The sequence below is a fragment of the Thermobia domestica genome, chromosome 7, assembly GCF_964235325.1.
Source record: "Thermobia domestica chromosome 7, izTheDome1.hap1.1, whole genome shotgun sequence".
Lineage (NCBI taxonomy): Eukaryota > Metazoa > Arthropoda > Insecta > Zygentoma > Lepismatidae > Thermobia > Thermobia domestica.
Genome location: NC_137460.1, coordinates 277,314,757 through 277,340,760, shown reverse-complemented (window position 1 = coordinate 277,340,760; position 26,004 = coordinate 277,314,757). Strand labels below are relative to the sequence as shown.

Here is a 26,004-nt window from a genome sequence, read left to right as displayed (position 1 = left end):
CATACACACAAAAACCACAACCAGTTATTGTTCTCAAGTGAAAAAATTGTGTTAAAATATTAAATTGTTCGCATTAACTATCTTAAGTCGCGGCACAAGTCACAATCAAAAGTAGCATTTGAAGCAATAATAGCACGTGTATTAAATAAAATTAGTACCGGTATACGCAACGGGAGATCGACAGTCAGTCAAACCGCAATGGCGTACAGAAATACAGGTTTTGCTATTTCCGCTAAAACGATTAAAGATGGATGGATACCTTCTCAAACACGAGAATAGCGGTATGTGAGCGTGAGCTACACTAGCGACAAAAGATCTCACTTGAACGAAATATGAACTAAATAAGTATACATCCGGGTTCCATTTCACTTTCTTCCGGCTGCTACAAACAAACAAACAATTGCCTAGAGAGCGATCGTGGCTAAGGAAATAAGGATCTGCAGAAGATGATGATTTTAAATATAAAGTTGCTTTTGTGAATGTTCTTGTAAATCATTTCATTAAGACTGGCAACATAAAATATAAGGGAAGTATAAGAACAGTGTTATATTCTTATTATATTTCAATTCACAATGGCTGGTGAGGCGTCTGTTAAGTTGGAATTCATGTGCAAAGAAGAAATTGCTTTTGACTTACCTCAGGAAGATCCACTCGAAGGGAAAGAGTGGACATACGAACTGATGATTGACAAGAAAGAGTTAATATTATCCACAACGGAAGGAGAGGTAACAATGGACAAGGATACAGCTATGTGTTCTTTGGATGTGAAACTAAACGTTGATAGGGTGAAATTCGAATTAGCAGTAGAAGAAGATCCTGAATCTGAAAGGAATATAGAAACGCCTAGAAATATAGTGGTTCAGGAGACTTGCGCGTCGTACTCTAATGACTTCCAACAATTAACAACAAAAAGTTTAAATTCACTTCGCTCAGAAAGGTAATGTTCAATTTTTCATATACTAATTGGCTCAGAATGTTAATACGGTTACATGCGTTCGGAAAGTTTGTTGGCTGAAAGCAATACTTCACGAGAAATATTTACATATGGGAGATATCTCGAACGTAAGTTAGTAACCTACAAATAGGAAATTGCAAGGCGCAGATAGATAAGCTGTATACCAAATAAAAATAAGCTCGATACGTCTAATACAAATCTTATGCAGTTTAGATCTTGATAAACTAATTATTGATCACACACTTCTCACTAATTGCTGCACATATTTAAGATATGTGTGCTCGACAATATTGTTTTTTTTTATATAGAGACTTATGTAAAATAAGAAATCGTGAGAATGGTATATATCCTAATATTTTGCAAATTTAAACGTGGAATGTATTATATTGGAACAAGAACTATGGATGTTTGTGTTTTTACTTAGAATTTAGCTCAAATGTGTCTAGCCTCATTTTTCCGGAGGGCTTCGAAAGACATTAGTAAAATACAAGAGAAAGAATATTTTAACCATCAATGGATGTTCGTTAATTGTAGAGGTCCATACATCAAACCATTTCATAGCTGCACTCATTTCTTTCAACGAAGTCGACTTTTTACATTCGCAGGAATCATTTCTAGAGTATGGACCTAAATTTCTCAATAAATAATCACTTTAGGGGCTTAGTGAACGTACGATATGTGTATTATTGTACAAACAACGCTAACTAGCATGTGCTAGATGGCCGGTAAAAATAAGATTGCTATGCAGATTAGGGCATTACGCAGAATATTGGTAAACGAGGATAGCGCAAAATTCTGTATTTAGGATAAACTTACATGTCTTACGTGTTGAATGTGTTGTTCTACATTCCTAAGTATTTTATAGGTAACATCCTGAAATGCTTTCTTTGCTTGTATATTTGTGTTCCAAATTAACACAATATATTAGGGACGTAATTCCTTAGTTATATGAATTCCTTCCTTCCCAAACGTTTTTCTAGATTTGTGTCATGATTTGCCACATTGAATGTTGATATTTCATTTCGCTGACAGTGGTAACTAGCTTCCGTAACACGGGGTTACTTTGCACATTGGGCATTACTTCCCACAAAATATGAAAAGAGATTCAGTCATCTGTTAGTAAAACCCTGAACTGTAAACAGATTGGTGGTAGTTCATATTTTTCTCACTGGGTGTCTCTGTACAGTCTATGGTACTATGTTACTGTGGCGTCACATATTCTGTCTGCTTGTATGTGTGGAATGCGGAGAGCGGGTAATTGAATTTTGGTTGCATGGCGTCGATCGTGGCAACTATTCTACAACCAACTTTACTGAATAGATAACTTAGTTCTTTTCATTTTTAGTAGTTAAGTTTAACAAATTTGATTTTGTGCTTTTTACAATTTAGAAATTTATAAGAACTCCCTAGGTGGAGACTACAAAGAAAGTTTGAATTCGTTCTATTTCAAGCGCTTTCCAATTCGATTTTTTCTCTTTTTTGCGCTGCTCTGAGCCTATCGTAGAAGTATGTATTCGACATCTAGCTATTCCTACTAGAAGTAGCAAGTAGCTCGCGAGTTTTTTCTTTTTTTTTTTTTTAATGAAGAAGGAAGTATTAGTGTTTGTACTGATAAACAATGAAAGACATTTTGATCGTAGCTTTAAAGTTGTTTAAAAAATCGTGATCAGAACGGCTCCTAAATTTCCCAACCATTCTATTTTTAACATCTTTTAAACTTTAACAGCTATTGCCAGTTATTTCGCTTCTAACTGCAGTGAATGTAATTTGAGATAACGTCTTTCTTATTAGGTGAGTTAAATAAATTTTGTTAATCTGCTTTTAGATTTTAGATAGAGTGAGAATGGCCATAGATACAAGTCCCTCAGGATTTTGTGTTTTTTTTTTATTTAAGAACAGTTTTGGAATAGAAGATTAAGAATAGATTTATCAATACAAAATAACTATGCAAAGTATCGATTTTGACAAAATAGAATCTTAATATGTTTTAAAAATGTGCCCGACGTGGGTTTCTTTTTTTTGGGTTCCCTTTAAAGGGGGTGGTCATTATGACTACAAGTCGAATTCTAAGTAACGTTAGTTTGAATTTTTGTTGTGGGGCAGCAACATTTTATCAGATAATGTTCTCGTTGTACTGTTGAAAAGGGTATTTTATAAACGACTTTTCCTTCTTCTACATAGAAAGGTAGAACTTCTGTATAGATCATCATTATTTTTTAAAATCATTTCAGAACGATGTTAAATCAAATATCCTTGTAAGTTAATGAGATGTACTCATAAAATGCCAGCGAAGCGTTTTTTATTTATTTATAAATTAGCCCTGTACAGTCCAGATTATGAATACCATAAATACGATATTATTAAGTACATCCCGCCTTTCGACTAAAATTTCTTAGTATGATAGAAAACTATATCGTATAAGCTGCATTTCATTCTTGAATGTAGGTTTACATTAGTAAAGCACGATGATGGTTGAGTCCAAGTTTTTTGAGACAAAGATTTTAACTGCTTTAAGAAAAATTATTTTCCACTTTTATTATATTTCTTACACGGGGGAATATATTCTATGATCCAATCGAAAGTGCAGGAACGTGAGAGTACAACGAACCAAGACAGACGAAAAGGTTATGGAGCTAATGGTTTATAGTTTACTTGTGTATCAGTTTTCTGATATATTTTGTGTTTCCACGTATTTTTCCCTTTCTTTAATTTGCACTTTTCTCAATTTTTAAGATTTTTTCACGCCATTTTAGACTAAATTCCACCAAGATATAAGTTTTCTATCATTTTGTCAGAATGTATTGATAGCTTTTCCCATAGTTCATACTCCCTTTCTGGACAGGTCTATATTTTTTCTCTTAAAGTTGTAAACGCTGAGCTATTCCATATAAAATGAGGAAATTTTCGAGTGAAGCCCTAAAATTAAAGTTAGATTTTATGTTTCAAAGGAAATTGACGTTTGTTTGATTTGATGGCTCAAATCTCATAGGATACAGGCTTGGGTTCTGACACGATTGGATCGTGTTCCTATTAAGGAAAGCCATTCTTACGACCGGTAGGGTTCGTGTCTTGTCTGGTACGCCTATCTGGTGACTTCACTGGGTATGATTCTTTCATTCGGACATTAAAGGTTTTCGTTTATAGTGAGTCTGATGGATGAAACGGAATGTGAAACTCTTTTCTGTATAGTAGTGGTTAGAGATTGTGGGAAGAATTGCACCAGATCACCAGTTAAGATGGGTTCGATACAAGCTGATATATGCGCGTACCCACCCTCGGTGACACGCCCACTCCGCATCGACACAATTTCTACAACACCAAGTAAAATATTCTTACCGTTCCAGTTGTGATTTGCGTATGAAACAATTGAAACAAAATACATATATGAAACTGATTTACTTAAGAACAAACATTATATATGTAGCATACATACTTACTTCTGTATTTTGATTAATATGAATATTATTGATCCCTTTTGAAGTTTTCTATTTTAGATTTTTCCTTTTATCATTTTAACATATTAAATTTAAGCCCATGAATTTTTATTGGAGAATAAAAAAATTAAAAAAAAGAATTTCGAAAAAATTAATTTAGAATTATACGCTATGTCGACGAAGCCGGCTCATTGCGTAACAAGAAACATGATTACTTTGCACATATTGCTCACTGAACACTAATTCACACAACACTTGTATTTTGGAGATTTCAGAAGAAGGAGGGGGGGGGGGTCAGTGGATTTTTTGGAGGACAATTCTTTAGATTCTTCTTCCCATTTTTGAATGGATTTTAGACTTTCTTGATTAGTTCCAATTTCCATTGTCCGGCTGGGTAGTCGACCGTGAACTTACTTATGGTGCCACTGATTAACAATCTAAGAAGTAAATTTATCCCTTGTCTTACCTACATTACTTTATCACGAATATAAGTAAAATTCAATAATAGGTTTGGTATTTGTTCTTGAGTAGCAACATTTGCAAGGAACTGAGACAACGTGGTTTTCCTTAATCTCAGATAAGTTAAGTTGTTTTAATGCATTTTCGTTGAAATTCACTTACGTAGGTAACGAAATAACATAAGTTCCACAATTTACTGATACATATTTTAGCACAATAACATAAATGATGACCAAATTATCGATGGATTTCCGTGGTAAGTTGTTCACATCTTTTCTTTTCGATGGCGTCCGTTCGCACAATAGTTCTCGCGCCTTCCCTTTCTAGCGTATGTATGCTTACGCTTGCGATAACAGAGAGAAATTTTAATAATATCTATACGAAATGTTCTTTACAAGGAATATATATATCAAAAGGTGTTCACCATTTGTATATATCAAAGTATTCACCATTAGAATTATATATTTAAAGTATTAAAAATAGTAAACATATTCTTCGATTAAACTAGATTTTAAGGGACTATTTCTTTATAAAGTCACAACCACGTCTCATTCCTTTGTGCGATGAACAAAAGATACAAGTCACCATTCACAGTACTGCCAACTCATTGAAAAAGATAAAACTAACAAAGTTTGCATCGACGTATAATCCATGGAGCCTTATTCCACTTCAGCCAAGAGTAACTGGGAAAATTAAAATGAAATGGGAATGGCGTGCGAAAGGGACGATGATCGTCTTTGATTTTGCTTCAAGATTTTGTATAGCAGTTAAAAATGAATTCCACTAACATTTTTTCTTTGTTTTCTAAATTACCTTCAATTTTATTTCCTGACTCCTCGATTGCTTCAATTTTCTCGAATGCTCGGTCCGCCATTTCTTCACATTTACCTAAATCGACCGTAATGTTCTCAAGTTCTTGATAATTCTGAACTGTTTTCCTTCATATTTTCTCACATTTATCATTTACTTTCCCGCATTTCTCATCTATTTCTTTAGATATTTGTTCGTATCTACCTACGCATTCTTTTCTGATTATTTCTAATTGTACCTCAAGTTTTTCGTCAATCTGCCTTTTTGTTGCCTCTGATATTTCTGACATCTTATTTTCTAAAGATTCATTGATCTCAACTATTTTATTTTCTAAAGACTCACGCACTTTATTGGTTTGTTCATTCAGTTCAAGTGTTTTTCCTTCCAAAGATTTATTAATTTTCTCTAATTTGTTTTCTAAAGATTCGCGTAAATTTTGCATTTCAGCTTTATTTGCACTAATTGCATCTAACAAAACCTTGACATTACTTTCATCCATTTTGCACTACTATATAAAAATTCTAAGCACGAGTCAGTAACTTACCTTGTACCTTTACGTTTCTACGCATGAATCACTACTTTGATCTTACGGTGCAGGAATTCTGTCCCTGTTCGGGCGCCATTCTTCTGACATGATTGGATCGTGTTCCTATTCGGGAAAGCCATTCTTACGACCGGTAGGGTTCGTGTCTTGTCTAAGACGCCTATCTAGTGACCTCACTGGGTATGATACTTTCATTCGGACACTAAAGGTTTTCGTTTATAGTGAGTCTGACGGATGGAACGGAATGTGAAACTCTTTTCTGTATAGTAGTGGTTAGAGATTATGGAAAGAATTCCACGAGATCACCAGTTAAGATGGGTTCGATCCAAGCTGATGTATGCGCGTACCTATCCTCGGTGACACGCCCACTCCGCATCGACACAATTTCTACAACACCAAGTAAAGTATTCTTACCGTTCCAGTGGTGATTTGCGTATGGAACTGGTATGAAACAACTGAAACAAAATACATATATGAAACTGATTTACTTAAGCACAAATATTATACATGTAGCATGCATACTTACTTCTGTATTTTGATTAATATGAATATTATTGATACCTTTTGAAGTTTTGTACTTTAGATTTTTCCTTTTATCATATTAACATATTAAATTTAATCCCATGAATTTTTAGTGGAGAATAAAAAAAATTAAAAAAAAAGAATTTCGAAAAATTAATTCAGAATTATACGCTATGTCGACGAAGCCGGCTCCCTGCGTAACAAGAAACATAATTACTTTGCACATATTGCTCACTGAACACTAATTCACACAACACTTGTATTTTGGAGATTTCAGAAGAAGGAGGGGGGGTCAGTGGATTTTTTTTGGAGGGCAATCCTTTAGATTCTTCTTCCCATTTTTGAATGGATTTTAGACTTCCTTGATTAGATCCAATTTCCATTGTCCGTCTGGGTAGTTGACCGTGAACTTACTTATGGTGCCACTGATTAACAATCTAAGAAGTAAATTTATCCCTTGTCTTACCTACATTACATTATCAGGAATATAAGTAAAATTGAATAATAGGTTTGGTATTTGTTCTTGAGTAGCAACATTTGCAAAGAACTGAGACAACGTGGTTTTCCTTAATCTCAGATAAGTTAAGTTGTTTTGATGCATTTTCGTTGAAATTCACTTTAACTTACGTAGGTAACGAAATAACATTAGTTCCACAATTCACTGATACATATTTTAGCACAATAACATAAATGATGACCAAATTATCGATGGATTTCCGTGGTAAGTTGTTCACATCTTTTCTTTTCGATGGCGTCCATTCGCACAATAGTTCTCGCGCCTTCCCTTTCTAGCGTATGTATGCTTACGCTTGCGATAACAGAGAGAAATTTTAATAATATCTATACGAAATGTTCTTTACAAGGAATATATATATCAAAAGGTGTTCACCATTTGTATATATCAAAGTATTCACCATTAAAATTATATATTTAAAGTATTAAAAATAGTAAACATATTCTTCGATTAAACTAGATTTTAAGGGACTATTTCTTTATAAAGTCACAACCACGTCTCATTCCTTTGTGCGATGAACAAAAGATACAAGTCACCATTCACAGTACTGCCAACTCATTGAAAAAGATAAAACTAACAAAGTTTGCATCGACGTATAATCCATGGAGCCTTATTCCACTTCAGCCAAAAGTAACTGGGAAAATTAAAATGAAATGGGAGTGAGGGGGGGCCATACGCTCACAGGGTGTCGTTTCTAAGCTTTGCATCACCCTTTACAAGAATTTCTATTAACAAACCTGGATTTCTTTAATTTGTACTATTGTTTTCTTTTGAGATTTTAGCCTGCATTTTCCGTTTTTTGTTGACTACTTACAGCTTTATCTCGGGCACTTGCGTAATGTCTTTTTCATCCTTGTAAGTATCTATTTCCTTTGTTTTTTTTTCTGGTTAGTTATAACTCAGTAGGTTACGAATATCTATTTTAAATTTTGCATCGTCCCTGAATTTTAAACTCAATCTTTTTCTCTTTCGTTTCCTTCCGCTTTTTAACCCTTAAGAGAAAATATGTGTATGTCTGACACCTATGGTTTTTCTTTGTATTACATTGGCAACACTGATTCACTCAATGTATCTGTTCTCTCAGTACCTTCCAATTATTTAGTTGTATGTGTGTCGCAGTAGTCCATTGTTGGCGTAATGTCTGAGTGAACATTTATCGATGATTTTAGAAAGAGGCACACATTTCCATTATTGTTTATATTTTTGCGTGATTATTGGACACACATTTCCTGAAGAGAGTTTTGCTTTCAAAAATTTTTGTTGTTTACTTTTGTTTACCTTGAAATAGAAGCTTTTGAGCTCTTGAAACATACTATTTTGTTTGTATGAGATTATATGTATTTGCAAAATATAGACCTAGTACCTCGAGAAAGAAATTTAAGAATGAAACTGTAAGTACAGCAGATCCTTATATCACGGCAAAAATTCCAAAAATGCTGAAAGTACAGAAGGAATTTATATTGTCTTCAGTAGCTTCTGACTGAGACGCCTAATTTTTTCCACAAAGTCAAGAATTACCTACTGACAGTGAGGGCGATACCAATTCTGATACAGTGCCAGGTGTGAGCTCAAGTAGTAACACAACTGTCAATGTGAGCAGCCCTAGTGAAGTTTCATATGATAACGAAGGCCTTAGATAGAGAGGTAATAACAGGTTTGTTTGGAATTGAAATGAACCACAAAGAAACCGAAGGGTTCTTCATCAAAACATAGTCAGAGGGATGCCTGGTATAGTCACCCATGTAAGAAATCTGGGCAAAAAAATCCTGTCTAACTTATGTGATGATGATATAATTCAGGAGATTTCAATATGAAGTTGGAAGAAAATCGAAACAAATTTGAAGTAAATTAGAGCAAAGTCAAACTACAGATCTACTGATCTATCTGAAAATAAAGCCCTTATTGCTCTCCTAATATTGTGTTCTATTTGTAAATCAGGATACGAAGACATGTATTCACCATTTTCAAGACACTTTGGGACGACCTCTATTTAAAGCTACCATGTTCGTTAAACGTTTCCAAGCTCTTGGACAAATAGCACATTTGAACAGGGCAGCTACATGTGGACAAATAGCATATTTGCAGGGTAGTAATATGTAGAATTATACTAACTTAAAATTTGTCAGTTTTTAAATTTATGTACTATTTTTATTTAGATATTGAATAATTTTCCGAATTTATATTCCAATAAAACCGAATTAATATATGTAATTCTTGTTTATCATATTTTGCTCGAAGTACAAAATATAAAGTTTCATTGTTCTACATTACACATACGTTTTTTAAAAAAGATATTACTTTATACATGTCCGTGTCCCACAGACACGCATTTCCTGTAAGCTAACAAAAATAACGTTCCCTGTTAAGGGTTAAGATATTTTCTGAATTTAAAAATTACTCTAATAGCATATATTTTACAAAAATGGAAATTTTAAAAGAGCTGGGAGTGAATCAAAAAATCCTCTCTCTTCTTTGTCTTCAGTTAAATATAATGTTACTATTTGGATGAATCCTTCGCGATTAATTCCAGTCAGTATTGTCTTAAAATCGATAAGATAAAGCGCAAGTAAAATGGAATTAAAACAAGAAGAAACAGCTGGCAATCAACAAGGTTATCATCTAAAAGTTTGTTCTTGGCTCTCTTTTCATTCTTCCGAATATCTCTTTTCCATTTTGTCTATTGCCAAACAACATCTGGAATTACAAACATGTATTATAACGAACATTAACAAAACGGAAGTGACATTCACCTGTTCCACGTTATTTCGAGAGAAGATAATTTTGTTTATAACAAGTTTTCGTCTTCGTTTATAAAGATTTATAATTTGTGCTGAAGTAATCTATGATTTTTTCTTGCTTTCCTTGTTTTTATCTTCACCCGATATTCTTTACCATATATTGAGATAAGTTCTGAAATTAATTTTCTATCTTACCATTTGATGTTATCCCATGTATCTCCATTAGCTTTTTCCAATATCAATATTGTTCTCGTTTCTACCAGGTTATAATGAGAAATGTGAGGGGCGTAGACATAAAATCATCAATAAGGCGGACTGACTGTAACATAGGGACGTTATTTCATATGCGTATTTCTTATTAAACAGGCTGATCAACAGTTGTATATGCAGTATTATTACAAACTATACTCGCAGACCGTTTAAACGCTCAAAATTGTAAATAAGTAAAACGCAGCGTAATGATAACTATTTCATAATAAGTTACTAGGTTTGGAAACACCTGCTCGACACACAGGTACCGTAGTGAGTCATCAAAATTGCCAGAAGGCCATTTTATAACATTTTTTAACTTTTTAGTTTGTATAAAAAAATTGAATCGAATATTTCTGATTCAGGCCTACACATCCGGGATAACAATGCTACCAACTTGAAATGTACAAAATATAGCTAGAGGAACAAATATTTAACATGTACAAATTTTACCCTGAAATCCAAATTGAAAAGTTGAATATAATACAACTCAAAGATATGGTAGTCACATAGATTGATTATTTGATCTCTGTGGATTCAAACTTCAGAAAAACGATCATATGGCATTTCACTATATTTGACCCAAAACCGTTGCTTGTAGGAAGCGCAAACCGTTGACCGCTAGGTTAGTCCTACGGTGATTTCTTCCGACGTTTGGTCTACCATGCAGTAACATGTTTAATCACATAAGGTATTTAATCTTCTAGTATAAGAATTACAGGAACCCTGACCTGTAAAAATTTTCATCGTCTCTTTGTTTAGTTCCCTTTTCCCTTTTTTAATTTTAATAGTCAGTATATTTTTTTTCAATTTGTCATCTCTTGGTTAATTTTTACCATGATATGCATTTTCTGTTGATGATTGCGTTTTGCTACATAATACGAATTGTTCCAAATATTTCTTAAATGCTCACTTATTTCTCTTTAATACAATTTTTTATCACTTTTCCATGTCAGCTAACCACTAACATTTAAGGGGACTGGCGTTCTAAGAAATAGTAGCTCCTTCCTCCAGTTGAATTCTTTCAGTTTATGTCTGATAGCTGGACACCGAACATGGCAACACGCATGCCCCGAAATATGACATACCAGTATATTTCTCCAATTGGAGCAAGAAAGAATGAATATTTCGCCATGACTTAGAGACGCACTAGATAGATTTGATAAACTACATTCACGTTGAATTCTAAGGTATGAAAATTAATGGAAACGAAATGAATATAACAGGACAACAAAATTTTAACTTTTAAGAATAGCAAGTCTGCATTTCCCATCTTTTTGTTTTTGTTTTTTCTCTTTCCTTTAAGGAATATACCGCTTTTAGTTCCAATAGCGAACATAACTTACCATGCTTAACTCCCTGAAAAACAAACTGTAGTTCCAGGCTGCCATTCCAACGAAGATTAATTAGAATGAGTCTTACACGCTGTCGAATTGGGTGCACAATCTAAGGCGTATGCTCAAATCAGCCATAAAACTCCACACTGCCATATAGTTGCCTCCGGTTCCATTTCAAGTTTTAGTTTATTTACGGTTTTTAAATGTTTATGGGTTAACATCTGGCCTCAGAAAAAAAACATTGTATTTCTAGATCAAGGTCAGGCAAATTTTATCTACTATCTTCAGAAGTTACTGTTAAGTCTACATATATGTAGGATCAATCGAGGATTTCCATTGAGAAAAGCTAAAATATCTAAGCTAGAAGCACTTTGAATGTGGTCTTGGCGCACAATGTTGCGTATATCATGGACCGAAAGAAAAAGAAATGAACAAGGACTAAGGGTTGCTAATGAAGGACAACAGATCATGAAAATAATAGGAAAAAGAAGAAACCTATGCTTTGCCATCTTATTCGGCACTCCGATGTGATCACCATGCTGATAGTGGGAAATGCAATAGAAATACCTGGAAGAAGAATACCAAGGATACAACGTATAGACAGTTACGAAGAAGAGACGTTATCAAGTTTTAAAACTGATCTTCCACGGTAGAGAAGAGTTTCAAAACTTCCATGTTGCCCACCTATCTATGGTTGGGGTGAACAGGATGAAATCGACGATTTAAAGATTGGTTTCCCTAATTTACTATATTCACGCTAGTTCTTTAAGGATAATTAGAACGTTGATTTCATAAATCTACGAAGCCAGTTGTACCTCTTGAAGGAGGTGTGCTCACCAATAATCCATGCGGGAATGACATTTCTTAGCTTTGTTATGTAATGTTCGGGCAGCGTAAATAAAACTTCGAAAATAATATTCGCAACCTATCGCATGAATACGTCGGAACTAGGTCGTGTTATTTTTTGAAATAAACCGCGTTCAAGTATCGGCAGGTACAAGCTATATCTTGCTCTCAAAGCACATTATATTGTTAAAATAATATGTTTTCTGCATTTCTTGTAGATATCTTAAATTTTATTGGCCAGTGGTTAGTGGAGGCTAGTGTTGGTGAAATATCTTTACACTTCTATTTCTTTCTTTTAACTGCGTGGATTATTCTTGTGGCCATGAAATCCTGTTTCCTGTCGTTGTTAGAATCTTGTAAATATATTCGGAAAGTTCATATAGATTTTCGCTTTTTTCCCAAAAGTTTACACATCCTTCTCTTTCTCTGTCACTTGTTTATTGCGTTTATCCCAACTTTGCTACGGCAAATCACGTTTTCTTTTGTACCTACATTGTGTCATAAACCGAAACTGGGGAGAACGGTAGACAAAACATAGATACCGTAAAAATGGAAAACTGAACAAATGATCAAATTAAGCTCAGGCATTAACAAACTAAAATTATCATGTGCTAATCACAAAACCTTGTTAAACTTTACAGAAAATATTATAATACCAAATATAATTCATACAAATTAAAGAACATCAAAAGGTTACAAATGATAAAGTAGCTTTTACTGTATATATTTTCGGCCGTTTTAACTTCTTTTATTTCCCCTTTTATCTTTTATTATTTTCGGTATTGTCGAAGTATCTTGTTATTTTATTTTCGGGTTTGTCACACAAAACTGAGATTAGAAACGATTGTTAAGATTAAACAGTGGAGTGCATTGTTCTAAAGTAAACTCATGTTATACTCTTATGAGTGCTCCAATTGTACGGATTGAGCTTCGCAAGGTAAATCGCCGTTTGCATACGTGAGATCCAATTTTTTGTTTGTTTATCATCAGTGGTTGTACGATATTTTCATACGCCTCCGTGTAAAATAATTTTTTCTAATATTGTGCAGAAATCAGCAGTGAAGTGACTAGTACATATGTGTTAGCACCCTAACATTCGTTTGTAATCTCAGTTTTGTGACAAATTCTGGCTCCATATCATTGAAAAGGAAGGAGTAATTGTGCCTGCTTGAACGATCGCTTATTACTATCTGCAGAGGACTCCAGCGGACCCTTGGAATAATCCGACGTGTTACCCCTGAGATCCTATTAACTGCAACGCCTCTGAAGGAGTTGACCGGTCGAAGATTATTGTGATTAAGTGAAATCTTAATTTATCAATTGTGCCACACAGTACAGTATTAAAAGAAAAGAAAATAAGATAAAAGTGAAAATAAAAAAAAGTTAACACAGCTGAAAATATATACAGTCAAAGCTACTTTTTCATTTGTAACTTTTTGATGATCTTTTAATTTGTGTAAATTACATTCAGTATTATCACATTTTCTGCACAGTTTAACCAGGTTTTATGATTTGCACCAGAAGATAATTTTAGTTTGTTAATATCTGAGCTTAATTTGATCATTTGCTCACTTTTCCCTTTTTACGGTTACTATGCTTTGTCTACCGTTCTCCCCAGCTTCGGTTTATGACACAACGTATGTACGGAAGAAATCGTGATTTGCCGTAGCAAAGCTGGGATAAACGCAACACAGAAGTGAGAGAGAGAAAGAATATGTAAACTTTTGGAAAAACAGCGAAAATCATTATGAACGTTACGATTATATTTACAAGGTTCTAACAACAACAAAAACCATGATTTTGTGGCCACAGGAATAACCCACGCAGTTAAAAGAAAGAAATAGAAGTGTAATGTGTGACGCTGAATCCAAAAATATGGTTACATTGCTCTTTATTAAAGGAATTGAAAAGATCAGTTTGAATTAATATGCATTTTAAAAGACATTTTTCTCTCTTGCCTTGCTGCAAACTACTAACAGAGAAAGGAAATACGTAAAACTTTCTGAAGGTGACTGATGTTGCTATTGCTGCGCAATTTTGTAGGAAGTTTACTTGTCGAAGAATACTCATAATCATCATACAGGATACACTAATCATGATTTTGACAACGTGACGCCGCATTAATAAGCGGAAATTGGTTAAATAGTTAAGAATCTATAGATAAATCTAGAAATCATGCTATGGAATTCTTCCGGCTGTGACAGTACATGTGTGTCACGCCACGTATTGTGGGTGCGGCAGTCTCTAAGAGCCAATCAGAACCCAAAGGGGCAATAAGTTTCCATATTTGTGGAGATGATAAAACGGATGAACTGATTGATACGAGGTTTGGGTGTGCCCTCAAAAATAATATAAAAGAACCTCAAGGTCTCAAACGTTTGTTCAGAAGTTCAGAAGTTCCGAGGTCCAGAGGTGCAGAGGTTCGAGACGTCGGTTGTGAGCAGACAGAATCATCGTCAAAGTTTCTAACAGTTACAAGAATACTACCATAAGGTATGTATAAGCCCTTGTTGCATCATAAAATTCAAGTTTAGAAATGTCATGCAGTACTTCTACCTACTGTAAAACTTTCAAGGTTAAGAACTGTTGTCGAATATCCGTATATCATCTTCTAATCGATCTACATTAAAATATATAACTATCATATGAACTATCAGATATCAAATAACTCTTGTGAGTTACTCAATTAAATGTTGTTGTATATTACCATTTTAGTTATGTAATAAACTTACTTTTTAGAAATAATGTTGTCATTCCCCTAGATTAATCCACTTTTCCCATGAAAATCATGGTGTAATTTAATTCTATTTCATTTGTGACATCCGCTACGGAAATAGCGTGAGCAGTTCTCTCATGAATGTGGAATAAAACGAGCTAAATAATTAAAAAGTGTCTGCACGTCGTCACAAATGGGGGCTCGTCCAAAGCTTTTCTTCTTTTTTCATTTTTCGGGACGAAAAATTTTGTGGTGCTGCTATGACATCTTTCATTTTCTATTCTGTGTCTTATGTTTATGTTTTGGTATTTTGTTCATAGTGCATGTTAATTTAAGTGAATTCTGTAAGTTGTCGCATTACTGCAATTGTGTTATTGTGGATTCTAATGGCAATTTGTGATCTGATTATATTGCTCATAGTGAAACCCCCCCCATGATTTTTTTTGATTAGTGAAAACAAAAAATTAGTGAAAACAGTAATTCTAAATGTCTTTCCATTGGTCCCCCTTTTTCAAACCTAAGAAATCTCCACCAAAATTTCGTATTTGGTATATTGCAAAATCGGGTGAAGCAAATTGCAAATATTGTAGGAAATCTCTTGGTCAGAAAACCGCGCTCACGAAGGCCTTTCGTTCCGAGTTATGTTCCATGGCACAGGAAGCAACCGATTTGCCAGTGCAGCAGGCCAATTTGCCAGTAGCCAGTTCGTTACTTGAACCGCGGATAAACCATCCACAGCAGTATAGTTTATTGGATCCTGTGGATAGGCAACCGATAACACAAACTCAGCGTTATAAAGAAAATTTAGCTAAGTTTGAAGAAACTTGTAATAAAATGCCATCCTTGACTCCTTTGGACAGTACACAATATAAACCAGTGGTCGCGAAACGAACGATTTTCCTTAAGCCAGAACAACTGACTAACCCTTCTAATGAAGGTGCAGTTAGTTCTTCCGAAGAATCCCCTGGCATTCTGACGAGTGATTTTGAGTTTGACCCTAAATTAGCGTCAACACCTTTAAAGAAAGAAGAACAGCAGCAAATAGTTGAGGATGAATTTATTTTCCATTTGATATACCACCTCACGTGAACAAAAACCCTTGGAGGGTCAACTCCCAGAAAATTCACCACCAGAATTAAGTAAGTATGATTTCGACGACGAAATTAAACAACTGGCGAAGAAAGAACTCTATCAGGAAAAGACTGCACGTGACGTACTAACACCAAGTCCTTTTTCATATGACTCAGGCGAAGAACTTAAAGAGTTTATAAATGAAGAACCTTGTATTGAGAATCTAAGTTTTCCTAAATATCCGCAAGTTGCTTCTCACCCTCCTCAAGTGAAATATTCCCCCACTGCCGATAACGCACTTGCATTTTTGTTATATAATAATATTAGGCAAGAAATTTTAAATAATCATGAAGTAAAGACTCCCTCAGAGGATTCATTACCCTTGGACGAGAATAAGGCAATAGAAGTTAATTTACCCCTCCGAAAGAACCCCTAGTAGAAAATAGACAAAATCTTGATGAATCAAGTGCAAGAGAAGAAAATGGAGATCGAGTAGCCAGTGTACCGGTATTGAAATTGCCGAAATTTAAAGGAAGTCCTAAAGAATCTGTTACTAGATTCCTTAATGAATATCAGACCATAGTCGAGAAATATGACCATAATTTGGCAAACTATTTGAAGAAATATGTGTTTACTTCTCCAAAAGGTTGGTCTCTATTTGTTAGAACTGCTTGTTACGCTTATAATACTGCTAGACACGAACACCATCCTTATTCTCCTTTTAAATTGGTGTTTGGTAGAAAGGCTGTATTAGGTATCGAACTCGAGACACCATGTCGGACCCTGTATGGGAAACTCGTGAAAAAGAATCTTAGTCGTATAAGAAAACTAGCTCAAAAGACCTTAATTCGTCAGCAGTAAAAACAAAAGCCAAAAAAAAAAAATAAGTGTAGAAAAGCCCATACGTAAAAGGAAAATAATTTAGTCCTCATTAGAAATTTGGCAACTAAGCCGGGGTTGTTTCTTAAATGTAAACGAGGAAGATAGTTAATGTTGAAAGAATGAAGTTATATTATCCAAGTTCTCTAGTTCCAAACCTGATCGATTTTGTTCGATCATCTTACACGCAAGGTCTAATTAAAATATGTTAATTTAATAAGTTATAGCGGTAGGCGTAGGAACTTCTAACGTGAAATTCAATGTTGATGCAGGCTTTCTGAAAGAAATGTTATGTTAATACATAAATAAATAAGTAAATAGGTACCTAACCAATTAAGTAAATACATCTATGTGTATAGGAAGGAATAAATAGAGAAAAGAATAGTATAGAGAAATAAAAGATAGTTTAAATCCATATATGGTCGGAAACCCTGCTACAAGAGAATAAAAAGAAAAAGATAATACATAAATAAATAAATATACAACTAAGGAACTAATTTGATTTCCTTACGTAGGTATTACATTCCTGGTGTTGACAGACAGACCGATGGCCAGACAGACAGACAGACAAAAAGAAAACACCAAGAGAAAGAAGACGAGAGAAGTGGATAGATGTACAAAAGTTAAATTCTATTTATTAAAAGTAAAACTTCCGTTAGAAGGATTGAAAATCGCATTAATGAGAATATTAAAAAGAGAATAAGAATATATTAAGAGAGTAAGAATATAAAAGAGAATAAGAAATAAAAAAATAGGATACGCCTTCTATTTTATAGGTCCAGATAGGCTTTTGCCTTCGCAGCCTTTGCTAAGCTTGGTGAACCATTGCCTTATTGGCAAGACGGAATAAAACACCTCATGAACGTTTTCGAATTAAGTATGCAGTTCTAAGAGTATGTACTAAACTAGATTTTAATATGAGTGGAAACGACATATATATGAAAAGGTTTGGACCCCCGTGCTTTGGAAATTATCTTTACTCGTGTGCCAGGTTGTGTGTAAATGAAGTTAAGAGGTTACTTAAATTGTATGAATCTGCTAATGTTCAAGCAGTTTTACGTGCCCTCTCTGATGCTCCCTTGGAGCTCCATAATGTGGAATATAGTCAACCAAAGTTAAAATCAATCGACAGAGTGTATTGATAAATCGTGGAGAACAATGATACTATAATAATAAGGGTCGTGTTAAAAGAGGTTATTATAATAATAGAAGTCAGCCACATAATAGAAGGACGACATTCTAGAAGACACCTTAATAGGAAGAGACAGAACAATAATGTAGGTAGAACTTAAAATGTAGAAATTCCTAATAATGCCCAAATCTCAAGTGGATATTGGTACCCCACTCCCCTCACTTTCAAGAATTCGACAAATTTGAATTTTGTAAATAAAATTCATGCAGGACATATCTTTAGAAAGAATTCGATCCACTAGACCTTAATTATTAACACTGTACATACAGATAACCTCCATAATCTGAAAAAAAGGCACAAGAAAACAAAACAACACAAATCATATATTCATTTAGAATATATGAAGAAGCATGAATAAGTTCATAAGTTAGGTTAAGATTGCCTTCGATTACGGGATATTACTCCCCGCCACCAATCTATAACAGAATCTAGAGTGTATGATTCGAGAGTACTATTCAAAAGACATCCGTGCACAAAAACTAGTGCAATGCGAATGTTTAATTCAATTATGTTTAATTCATGTGGCAACAGTGTAATCTTCACTATGTACATATAGTAGGCTTGCTATCAATAAATGTATGTATATGTCAATATACATGTACTATATGTAAATCATTGTAATCATTTAGCGCTGTGCACCTACTGTGCAGACTCAACTCGACATTGTGTTATTTGTACACACCCGTTGTTAGAGTACAGAACTATGTATTGGAATTAAAATGTTAATGTTATCTGTTACAACGGTAATTATTAATTGTAAATTAGAAACGCACTTCCTTATTATACCATATGTCTCTATCCCAAGTATGCGAGCTTAGCTAAGTTGTTCTCTCACTGTTCTATTTTATGCGACAGGAAATAAGATGCTTTAATGCGTACTTTTTCGCTTTAAGTGTTCTTATGTTCTTCAACAGTAAATGGACAGTATAAATTCAATAAAGGAATAGAATATTGTGTATATAGTCTCATCCAATGAATAGAATATCCTGTATATAATATCATTTCATGGCATTGTATGTACCCTTATTCGTATTCGTTAGCTTAGTATAAGTTGTTCTTTAGTTATGTTAGTTAATATATATATATAGTCATACCTTACTCACTAGTCACTCTCATTTTTATGTTATGTGTAAATATAGGTTATAAATTTTAAATACACTGACGACCTTCTTATTCAAGTAGTAGCCTACTACCTTTATAAGCAGATGCAATTCATTGTTAGTATTCTATTAGTAATTAATTCCATAATTCTATTAGTATTATTTTACTCTAGAACATTATATAATGAAGCAGTGAGAACGTAGTTGTCATTAAAAAACTAAGACAAGAAAAGAACACGAGCGACAACAATCTTAATTTTGTATAATTATGTTTTGCTTCGTTTTACAGATAAGGTCTCTATTAATTGCCATTGGTCGTAAGTAATTACGTCTTGTATTGTTTGTATTATTGCAATGCAACATTATAGTATATTCTGTATAAAGTATTATAGCTACATACATTATTGAATTACAAATATTGCAAATGGATGACAATTCACAATTCACCATTTGCGTGAGCACTATAGGTAGCCCCGAAATACCTGTGTACCGCCCTCTTTATTTTTTTTGATTGGCATGAATGTAGGTATAGTACTCTGTTACGAAGCTAGGACGACTTCTTTCACCTTTACTTTTTTTCCGGTCTATTTCCGGCCTGATTCTGCAACGTTCTGTAACCTTTTTAAAGGTCTGTCTCTAAGCAAGTATATGTTTTGTTATGTATTTCATATTTATTAAATAAAATATTGTTATATACTTCACATTTGTTAAATCAAATATTGTTTCTTTTCTCAACGATCTTACTTCAAAACAGTATTATCTACTATTATGTAATAATGTTCTCTAGCATACTTTCTGCATTCCGGAAGTAAGTTATCTACTTCCTTACTCAACTGTTATCAGCACACACTCTTAGTTCTACTATTGGAATTAGAATAGCAGCAGCCTTACCCATAAGTTTTCATACAATACTAATAATAATAATAGTAATAATAACAATGATAAAATACATATAATTTGTACTGTCATCTAAGTTAAATAGTAATATTAATGAGCATATATAAGCTATTCACTTTTCGATTCCTCGTATAAATTACCATCGATCCCTACTTACTTAAATTCGTTACGTTCAATTGAAGAATGTACATGTTACATAACAATTGCCCTCATTACTCTTCCTATAACAATTATTGTATATAACAAGTATTACTTCCTATAACAAGTATTATTTGAATACCTTCTTCTAATACCACTACTTCCATTACGACCACTTGCATAGCTTCCTGTGCGTATTTCTTGTGCGCTCAATATTGGTTACGCTCCCTCCTTATACTAGTAAGACTTTCTAATCGATGTAACTACCATTTACTATTGCAAAGAATTTTATTTTTCTTTACTCCAAATACTTTTTCCTTTTAATTTTGTTTCCTTACTATAAGTTCATTTTTTACTACTTGCTATATCTATATAAATATTTATCAACATTGCGTCAGGATATTCTGCTTATATTATGGTGTATCATATCAGTCTTTTAGTTAAGTGGAGAATTACCTTATTAATTATTTATTAGTTATTTAAATCTTTTAATTGAAAATGGTATATTATAAACTAATCGTGTTCTATTCTATTTTCATGGATCTAATTGACTTCTGAGTGCGAGTTCTATTCCTTGAAAAATCGAAGGATGCCTAAGACGAGTAAAATTTGGAAACTCCCCTCCCCCCTTTGGAAATAATTTGGACATCCTTACTGTATTTCGGACAACAGACTACAACTTCAGGAAGTAATCATCCTTAATGGTGTATAGTGGTGTATTTCAGTGGCGTATTTCATTCAAAACGTGGCATTATATTCAGGTGTTAGAGTATTATAATATGTGGTATTATACTATATCAGAATATAGTTTCTACTTACCACTTGACACTTTTCCCATGGTAATCCATAGGTAGGATGCTGAAGTAAATCACGCCGACGCGATTATAATATTTCTAAAATGATTTAAATCCCTAACTACCCGTAGTATTAAACACAATTTTAAGTTTTAGTAAGAATTGTTGCACTTGCATTTAATATGCATTTCTTACTTAAACAACACTCACACAAACACTTACATTACGATCACTTCGCGACTCTCAAGAATAAGAGTAACTACGATGTGCATGTCAATCCGCGAATTACCAACGTTTGACTACGTGGTCACAAGCTTTGCATAATACAAAATATCCGGCATCCACCCATCCGCTGTATTAAGACACCTATTACTTTCCTTATATGATGTATGGTGCCATCCTTAGAGCATCAACTCGAGTAAGGAGTATCCAACCCGACACCTTTATTTGTGAATTATGAAAACTCAGTAACACTCACAATTAAGCCCCTGATTCTTGTGGGTTCCAACAGTAAAAACAAAAGGGAATATAGCATTACTTCTTATTCAGTTGAAAATTTTGTAAACATTTTCCTTGCTGAATTGGCACACGCTTCCTGTCTATGCAAATTATAGACAGTAAACAGGAAATGCCTGCGGTTTTTGCCTAATCTAAGATTGCGAATAATCGCCTGTGGCACTATACTTTAATGCCAGCGAGAAGTTAATAAAATGTGAATGATTAAAATAATATAATTGGCTAAATTCGATATACCTGACAACTCACCCACGGCCTCTAGCGGAAGTAAGAACCACTAGGTGTGGAGGTTCCAAATCTAACTAAGTATTGGTTCAATTCTCCGAAGTCCCCGAATAATAAACAACAAGGAATCCTTTTCCTTCCTCGCTCCTTTTAAATACACCTGTAAACTTTTAAAACGCACAAAAGAGGAGAAAGGAAAGAGAGGAAATCACCCCTTTCACTCTATGTAATGAGAGCACTCGTAACGAAACAGGGTTCTAATATTATAGTTTCACCGACATGCAGACTTAAGGCGACTACAGGTCAACTCAATGTTAAACTTATATTTGTCTTGTTGCTTTTGTCAAGCAAGAAATATAACATACAATGGAATAGTAAATTAACATTTAAAATTGTAGTATTAAAAACCTGCAAAATTCCAGTGACAATAGCCACCTTGATTCTTCATGATCTTACATACTAGGATTTCATTGTTTTTAAAAAAAACTAATAAATCAATGGTAGTCAACAACAGTAATTCAGCCCCTCTTAGATATCTTGAATCTGTATGTAATCAAATCTCTACATTGCTATGCAACTACAGAAATTGACTTCTAAACCCCATTAATTGTTGTTGTTACCAATTACTCCCTTGAGGTGACTAAGTTATAAATATTCACTCATCTTTGTAAACAACGTAACAAGGCTGATTTGCTACGTATTCTACCATAACCTATGTATTGGCGTCTTTTCTTTTATATTCATGTTAGAATTTTTCTCTTCAATTTCCTAATGTCATTTAATTAGATGCCACAAATGCATCAATGTCTTAACCAATTGTTGATGTTTCATTCATTCAGTCACTTCATAAGCACAATATTGATAATAAAATCTGTGTAATGTAATAGAATAATGCAAACTAATTGTGCTCCTGAGTACATTACATTGTTACTAATTATAACAATACTAATTCCTACTTACTTGTGTAGTGTTAAAATTCTAATGGGACCCTATTTCGTTGAGTATGATATGGGACACATCTCACTAGATTGTAGTATTTAACATACGTAACCGTATATCAATGCTTACTTTTAATAAAGTTCAGAATTTGCCTTTAGTGACACTACTGTACTAAAGAAACTGAATTCGAATCTGAGATAATGTTCTGAACACTACAAAATTATTGTTCGAGTGATAAACAAAACGGTTCTCTGTTATTGTTAAGTAGTCTAATTCACCCTCTCTCATTACTTTACTCTTTGTCCTTTTGCATATATTACAATTCCAATAAAATGTGGATGCTTGTCGTTAAGGTTTTTATGCAAGACTCTTTTAGTAATGAATCTTTAGAACTGAGGACTGTTAGTTGTTAATGAACATTATGTAGGTTGTTCTCCTGTTACATTCTTGCAAGTAGCATTTGTGAAAATAGAGAAAATTGACTTTTTATCTTTAGTGTAATATTCCATTCAAGTAACTTCTTGCAAATGTAGCATGTTCAATAGTTATTGACTTTTCAATTTTAATGTGGTAATTCATTCATGTAAAGTCTTGCAAATGTAGCATGTACAATATGTCATTGACTTTTCAACTTTAGTGTAATATTTCGTTCGAGTAACTTCTTGCAATTGTAGCATATTAAAATGTTGTTAATCTTTAACTTTGATATAGTACATGCTATATGCTATGTCAGACTAACATATAATTGTTAACTTGAAGCTACTTATACTTGATCACTTGTTCTTCCATTTAGCTGTGTTATTGACGGAACAGAGACACGTTCTCTGTTTTATTGTACACAAAAGGTGAAATGCGATTATGCTGACAACAGGCTCCTAATTATGTGCATGACCTATAATATTCTTCACTTGCAAAAGTTATATATATATATATATATATATATATATATACATATATATAAATTCTTCTACGAGGACCACTCGGAAAGTAAGATACCCATGTTCCGGTTCTAACGCTCGCTTCTTGGTAATTTTCGAGGTCGAAAATTATGAAGCAGTGGGAATGTGACGCTGAATCCAAAAATATGGTTACATTGCTCTTTATTAAAGGAATTGAAAAGATCAGTTTCAATTAATATGCATTTTAAAAGACATTTTTCTCTCTTGCCTTGCTGCAAACTACTAACAGAGGAAGGAAATACGTAAAACTTTCTGAAGGTGACTGATGTTGCTATTGCTGCGCAATTTTGTAGGAAGTTTACTTGTCGAAGAATACTCATAATCATCATACAGGATACACTAATCATGATTTTGACAATGTGACGCCGCATTAATAAGCGGAAATTGGTTAAATAGTTAAGAATCTATAGATAAATCTAGAAATCATGCTATGGAATTCTTCCGGCTGTGACAGTACATGTGTGTCACGCCACGTATTCTGGGTGCGGCAGTCTCTAAGAGCCAATCAGAACCCAAAGGGGCAATAAGTTTCCATATTTGTGGAGATGATAAAACGGATGAACTGATTGATACGAGGTTTGGGTGTGCCCTCAAAAATAATATAAAAGAACCTCAAGGTCTCAAACGTTTGTTCAGAAGTTCAGAAGTTCCGAGGTCCAGAGGTGCAGAGGTTCGAGACGTCGGTTGTGAGCAGACAGAATCATCGTCAAAGTTTCTAACAGTTACAAGAATACTACCATAAGGTATGTATAAGCCCTTGTTGCATCATAAAATTCAAGTTTAGAAATGTCATGCAGTACTTCTACCTACTGTAAAACTTTCAAGGTTAAGAACTGTTGTCGAATATCCGTATATCATCTTCTAATCGATCTACATTAAAATATATAACTATCATATGAACTATCAGATATCAAATAACTCTTGTGAGTTACTCAATTAAATGTTGTTGTATATTACCATTTTAGTTATGTAATAAACTTACTTTTTAGAAATAATGTTGTCATTCCCCTAGATTAATCCACTTTTCCCATGAAAATCATGGTGTAATTTAATTCTATTTCATTTGTGACATCCGCTACGGAAATAGCGTGAGCAGTTCTCTCATGAATGTGGAATAAAACGAGCTAAATAATTAAAAAGAGTCTGCACATCGTCACAAATGATATTTCACCAACACTAGCCTCCACTAAGCACTGGCCAATAAAATTTAAGATATCTACAAGAAAAGCAGAAAACAAATTATTATTAACAAAATAATGTGTTTTGAGAGTAAAATATAGCTTGTACCAGCCGATACTTGAACGCGTGTTCATGCGAGAGCTTGTAAATATTATTTTCGAAGATTTATTTACGCTGTCAAAACATTACATAACAAAACTAAGAAAAGTCATTCCCGCCATGCTTTCTCTGTCTCAGCATGATGCATATTATTATATTAATTTTGTTTGTATTAATTTTCCTCTCTTAGAATTCAACGTGAATGTAGTTTATCAAATCTATCTAGTGCGTCTATAAGTGATGGCGAAATATTCATTCTTTTTTGCTCCAATTTGGAGAAATATACTGGCATGTCATATTTCGGGGCATGCGTGTTGCCATGTACGATGTCCAGCTATCAGACATAAACTGAAAGGATTCAATTGTAGGAAGGAGCTACTATTTCTTAGAACGCCAGTCTCCTTAAATGTTAGTGGTTAGCTGACATGGAAAAGTGATAAAAAATTGTATTAAAGAGAAATAAGTGAACGTTTAAGAAATATTTGGAACAATTCCTATTATGTAGCTAAACGCAATCATCAAAAGAAAATGCATATCATGGTAAAAAATAATTATAAAAGGACAAATTGGAATAATATACACCGAACTTAAAATTAGAAAAGGGAAAAGAGATCTAAACAAAGAAACGATGGAAATGTTTATAGGTCATGGTTCCTATAATTCTTATACTAGAAGATTAAATACCGAATATAATTAAACATGTCACTGCATGGTAGACCAAACGCCGGAAGAAATCGGCGTCGGACTAACTTAGCGGCCAACGGTTTGCGCTTCCTACAAGCAACGGCTTTTAAGTCAAATATATGAAATGCCATATGATCGTTTTTCTGAAGTTTGAACCCACAGAGATCAAATAATCTATCTATGTGACTACTCTATCCTTGAATTTTTA

At 33.8% G+C, this 26,004-nt stretch overlaps 1 protein-coding gene across 1 annotated transcript in view; it reads left to right on the top strand.

Annotated features, from left to right (window-relative positions):
- Positions 1 to 387: 387 nt before the first annotated feature.
- The window catches only part of LOC145689076 (uncharacterized), a 65,759-nt gene continuing 40,142 nt past the window's right edge, over positions 388 to 26,004 (top strand). The window contains exon 1 of the mRNA XM_081763203.1: positions 388 to 937. Within this exon, the coding sequence (XP_081619329.1) occupies positions 573 to 937 (365 nt within the window). The 5' untranslated portion in view covers positions 388 to 572. The remainder of the gene's footprint in view (positions 938 to 26,004) is intronic.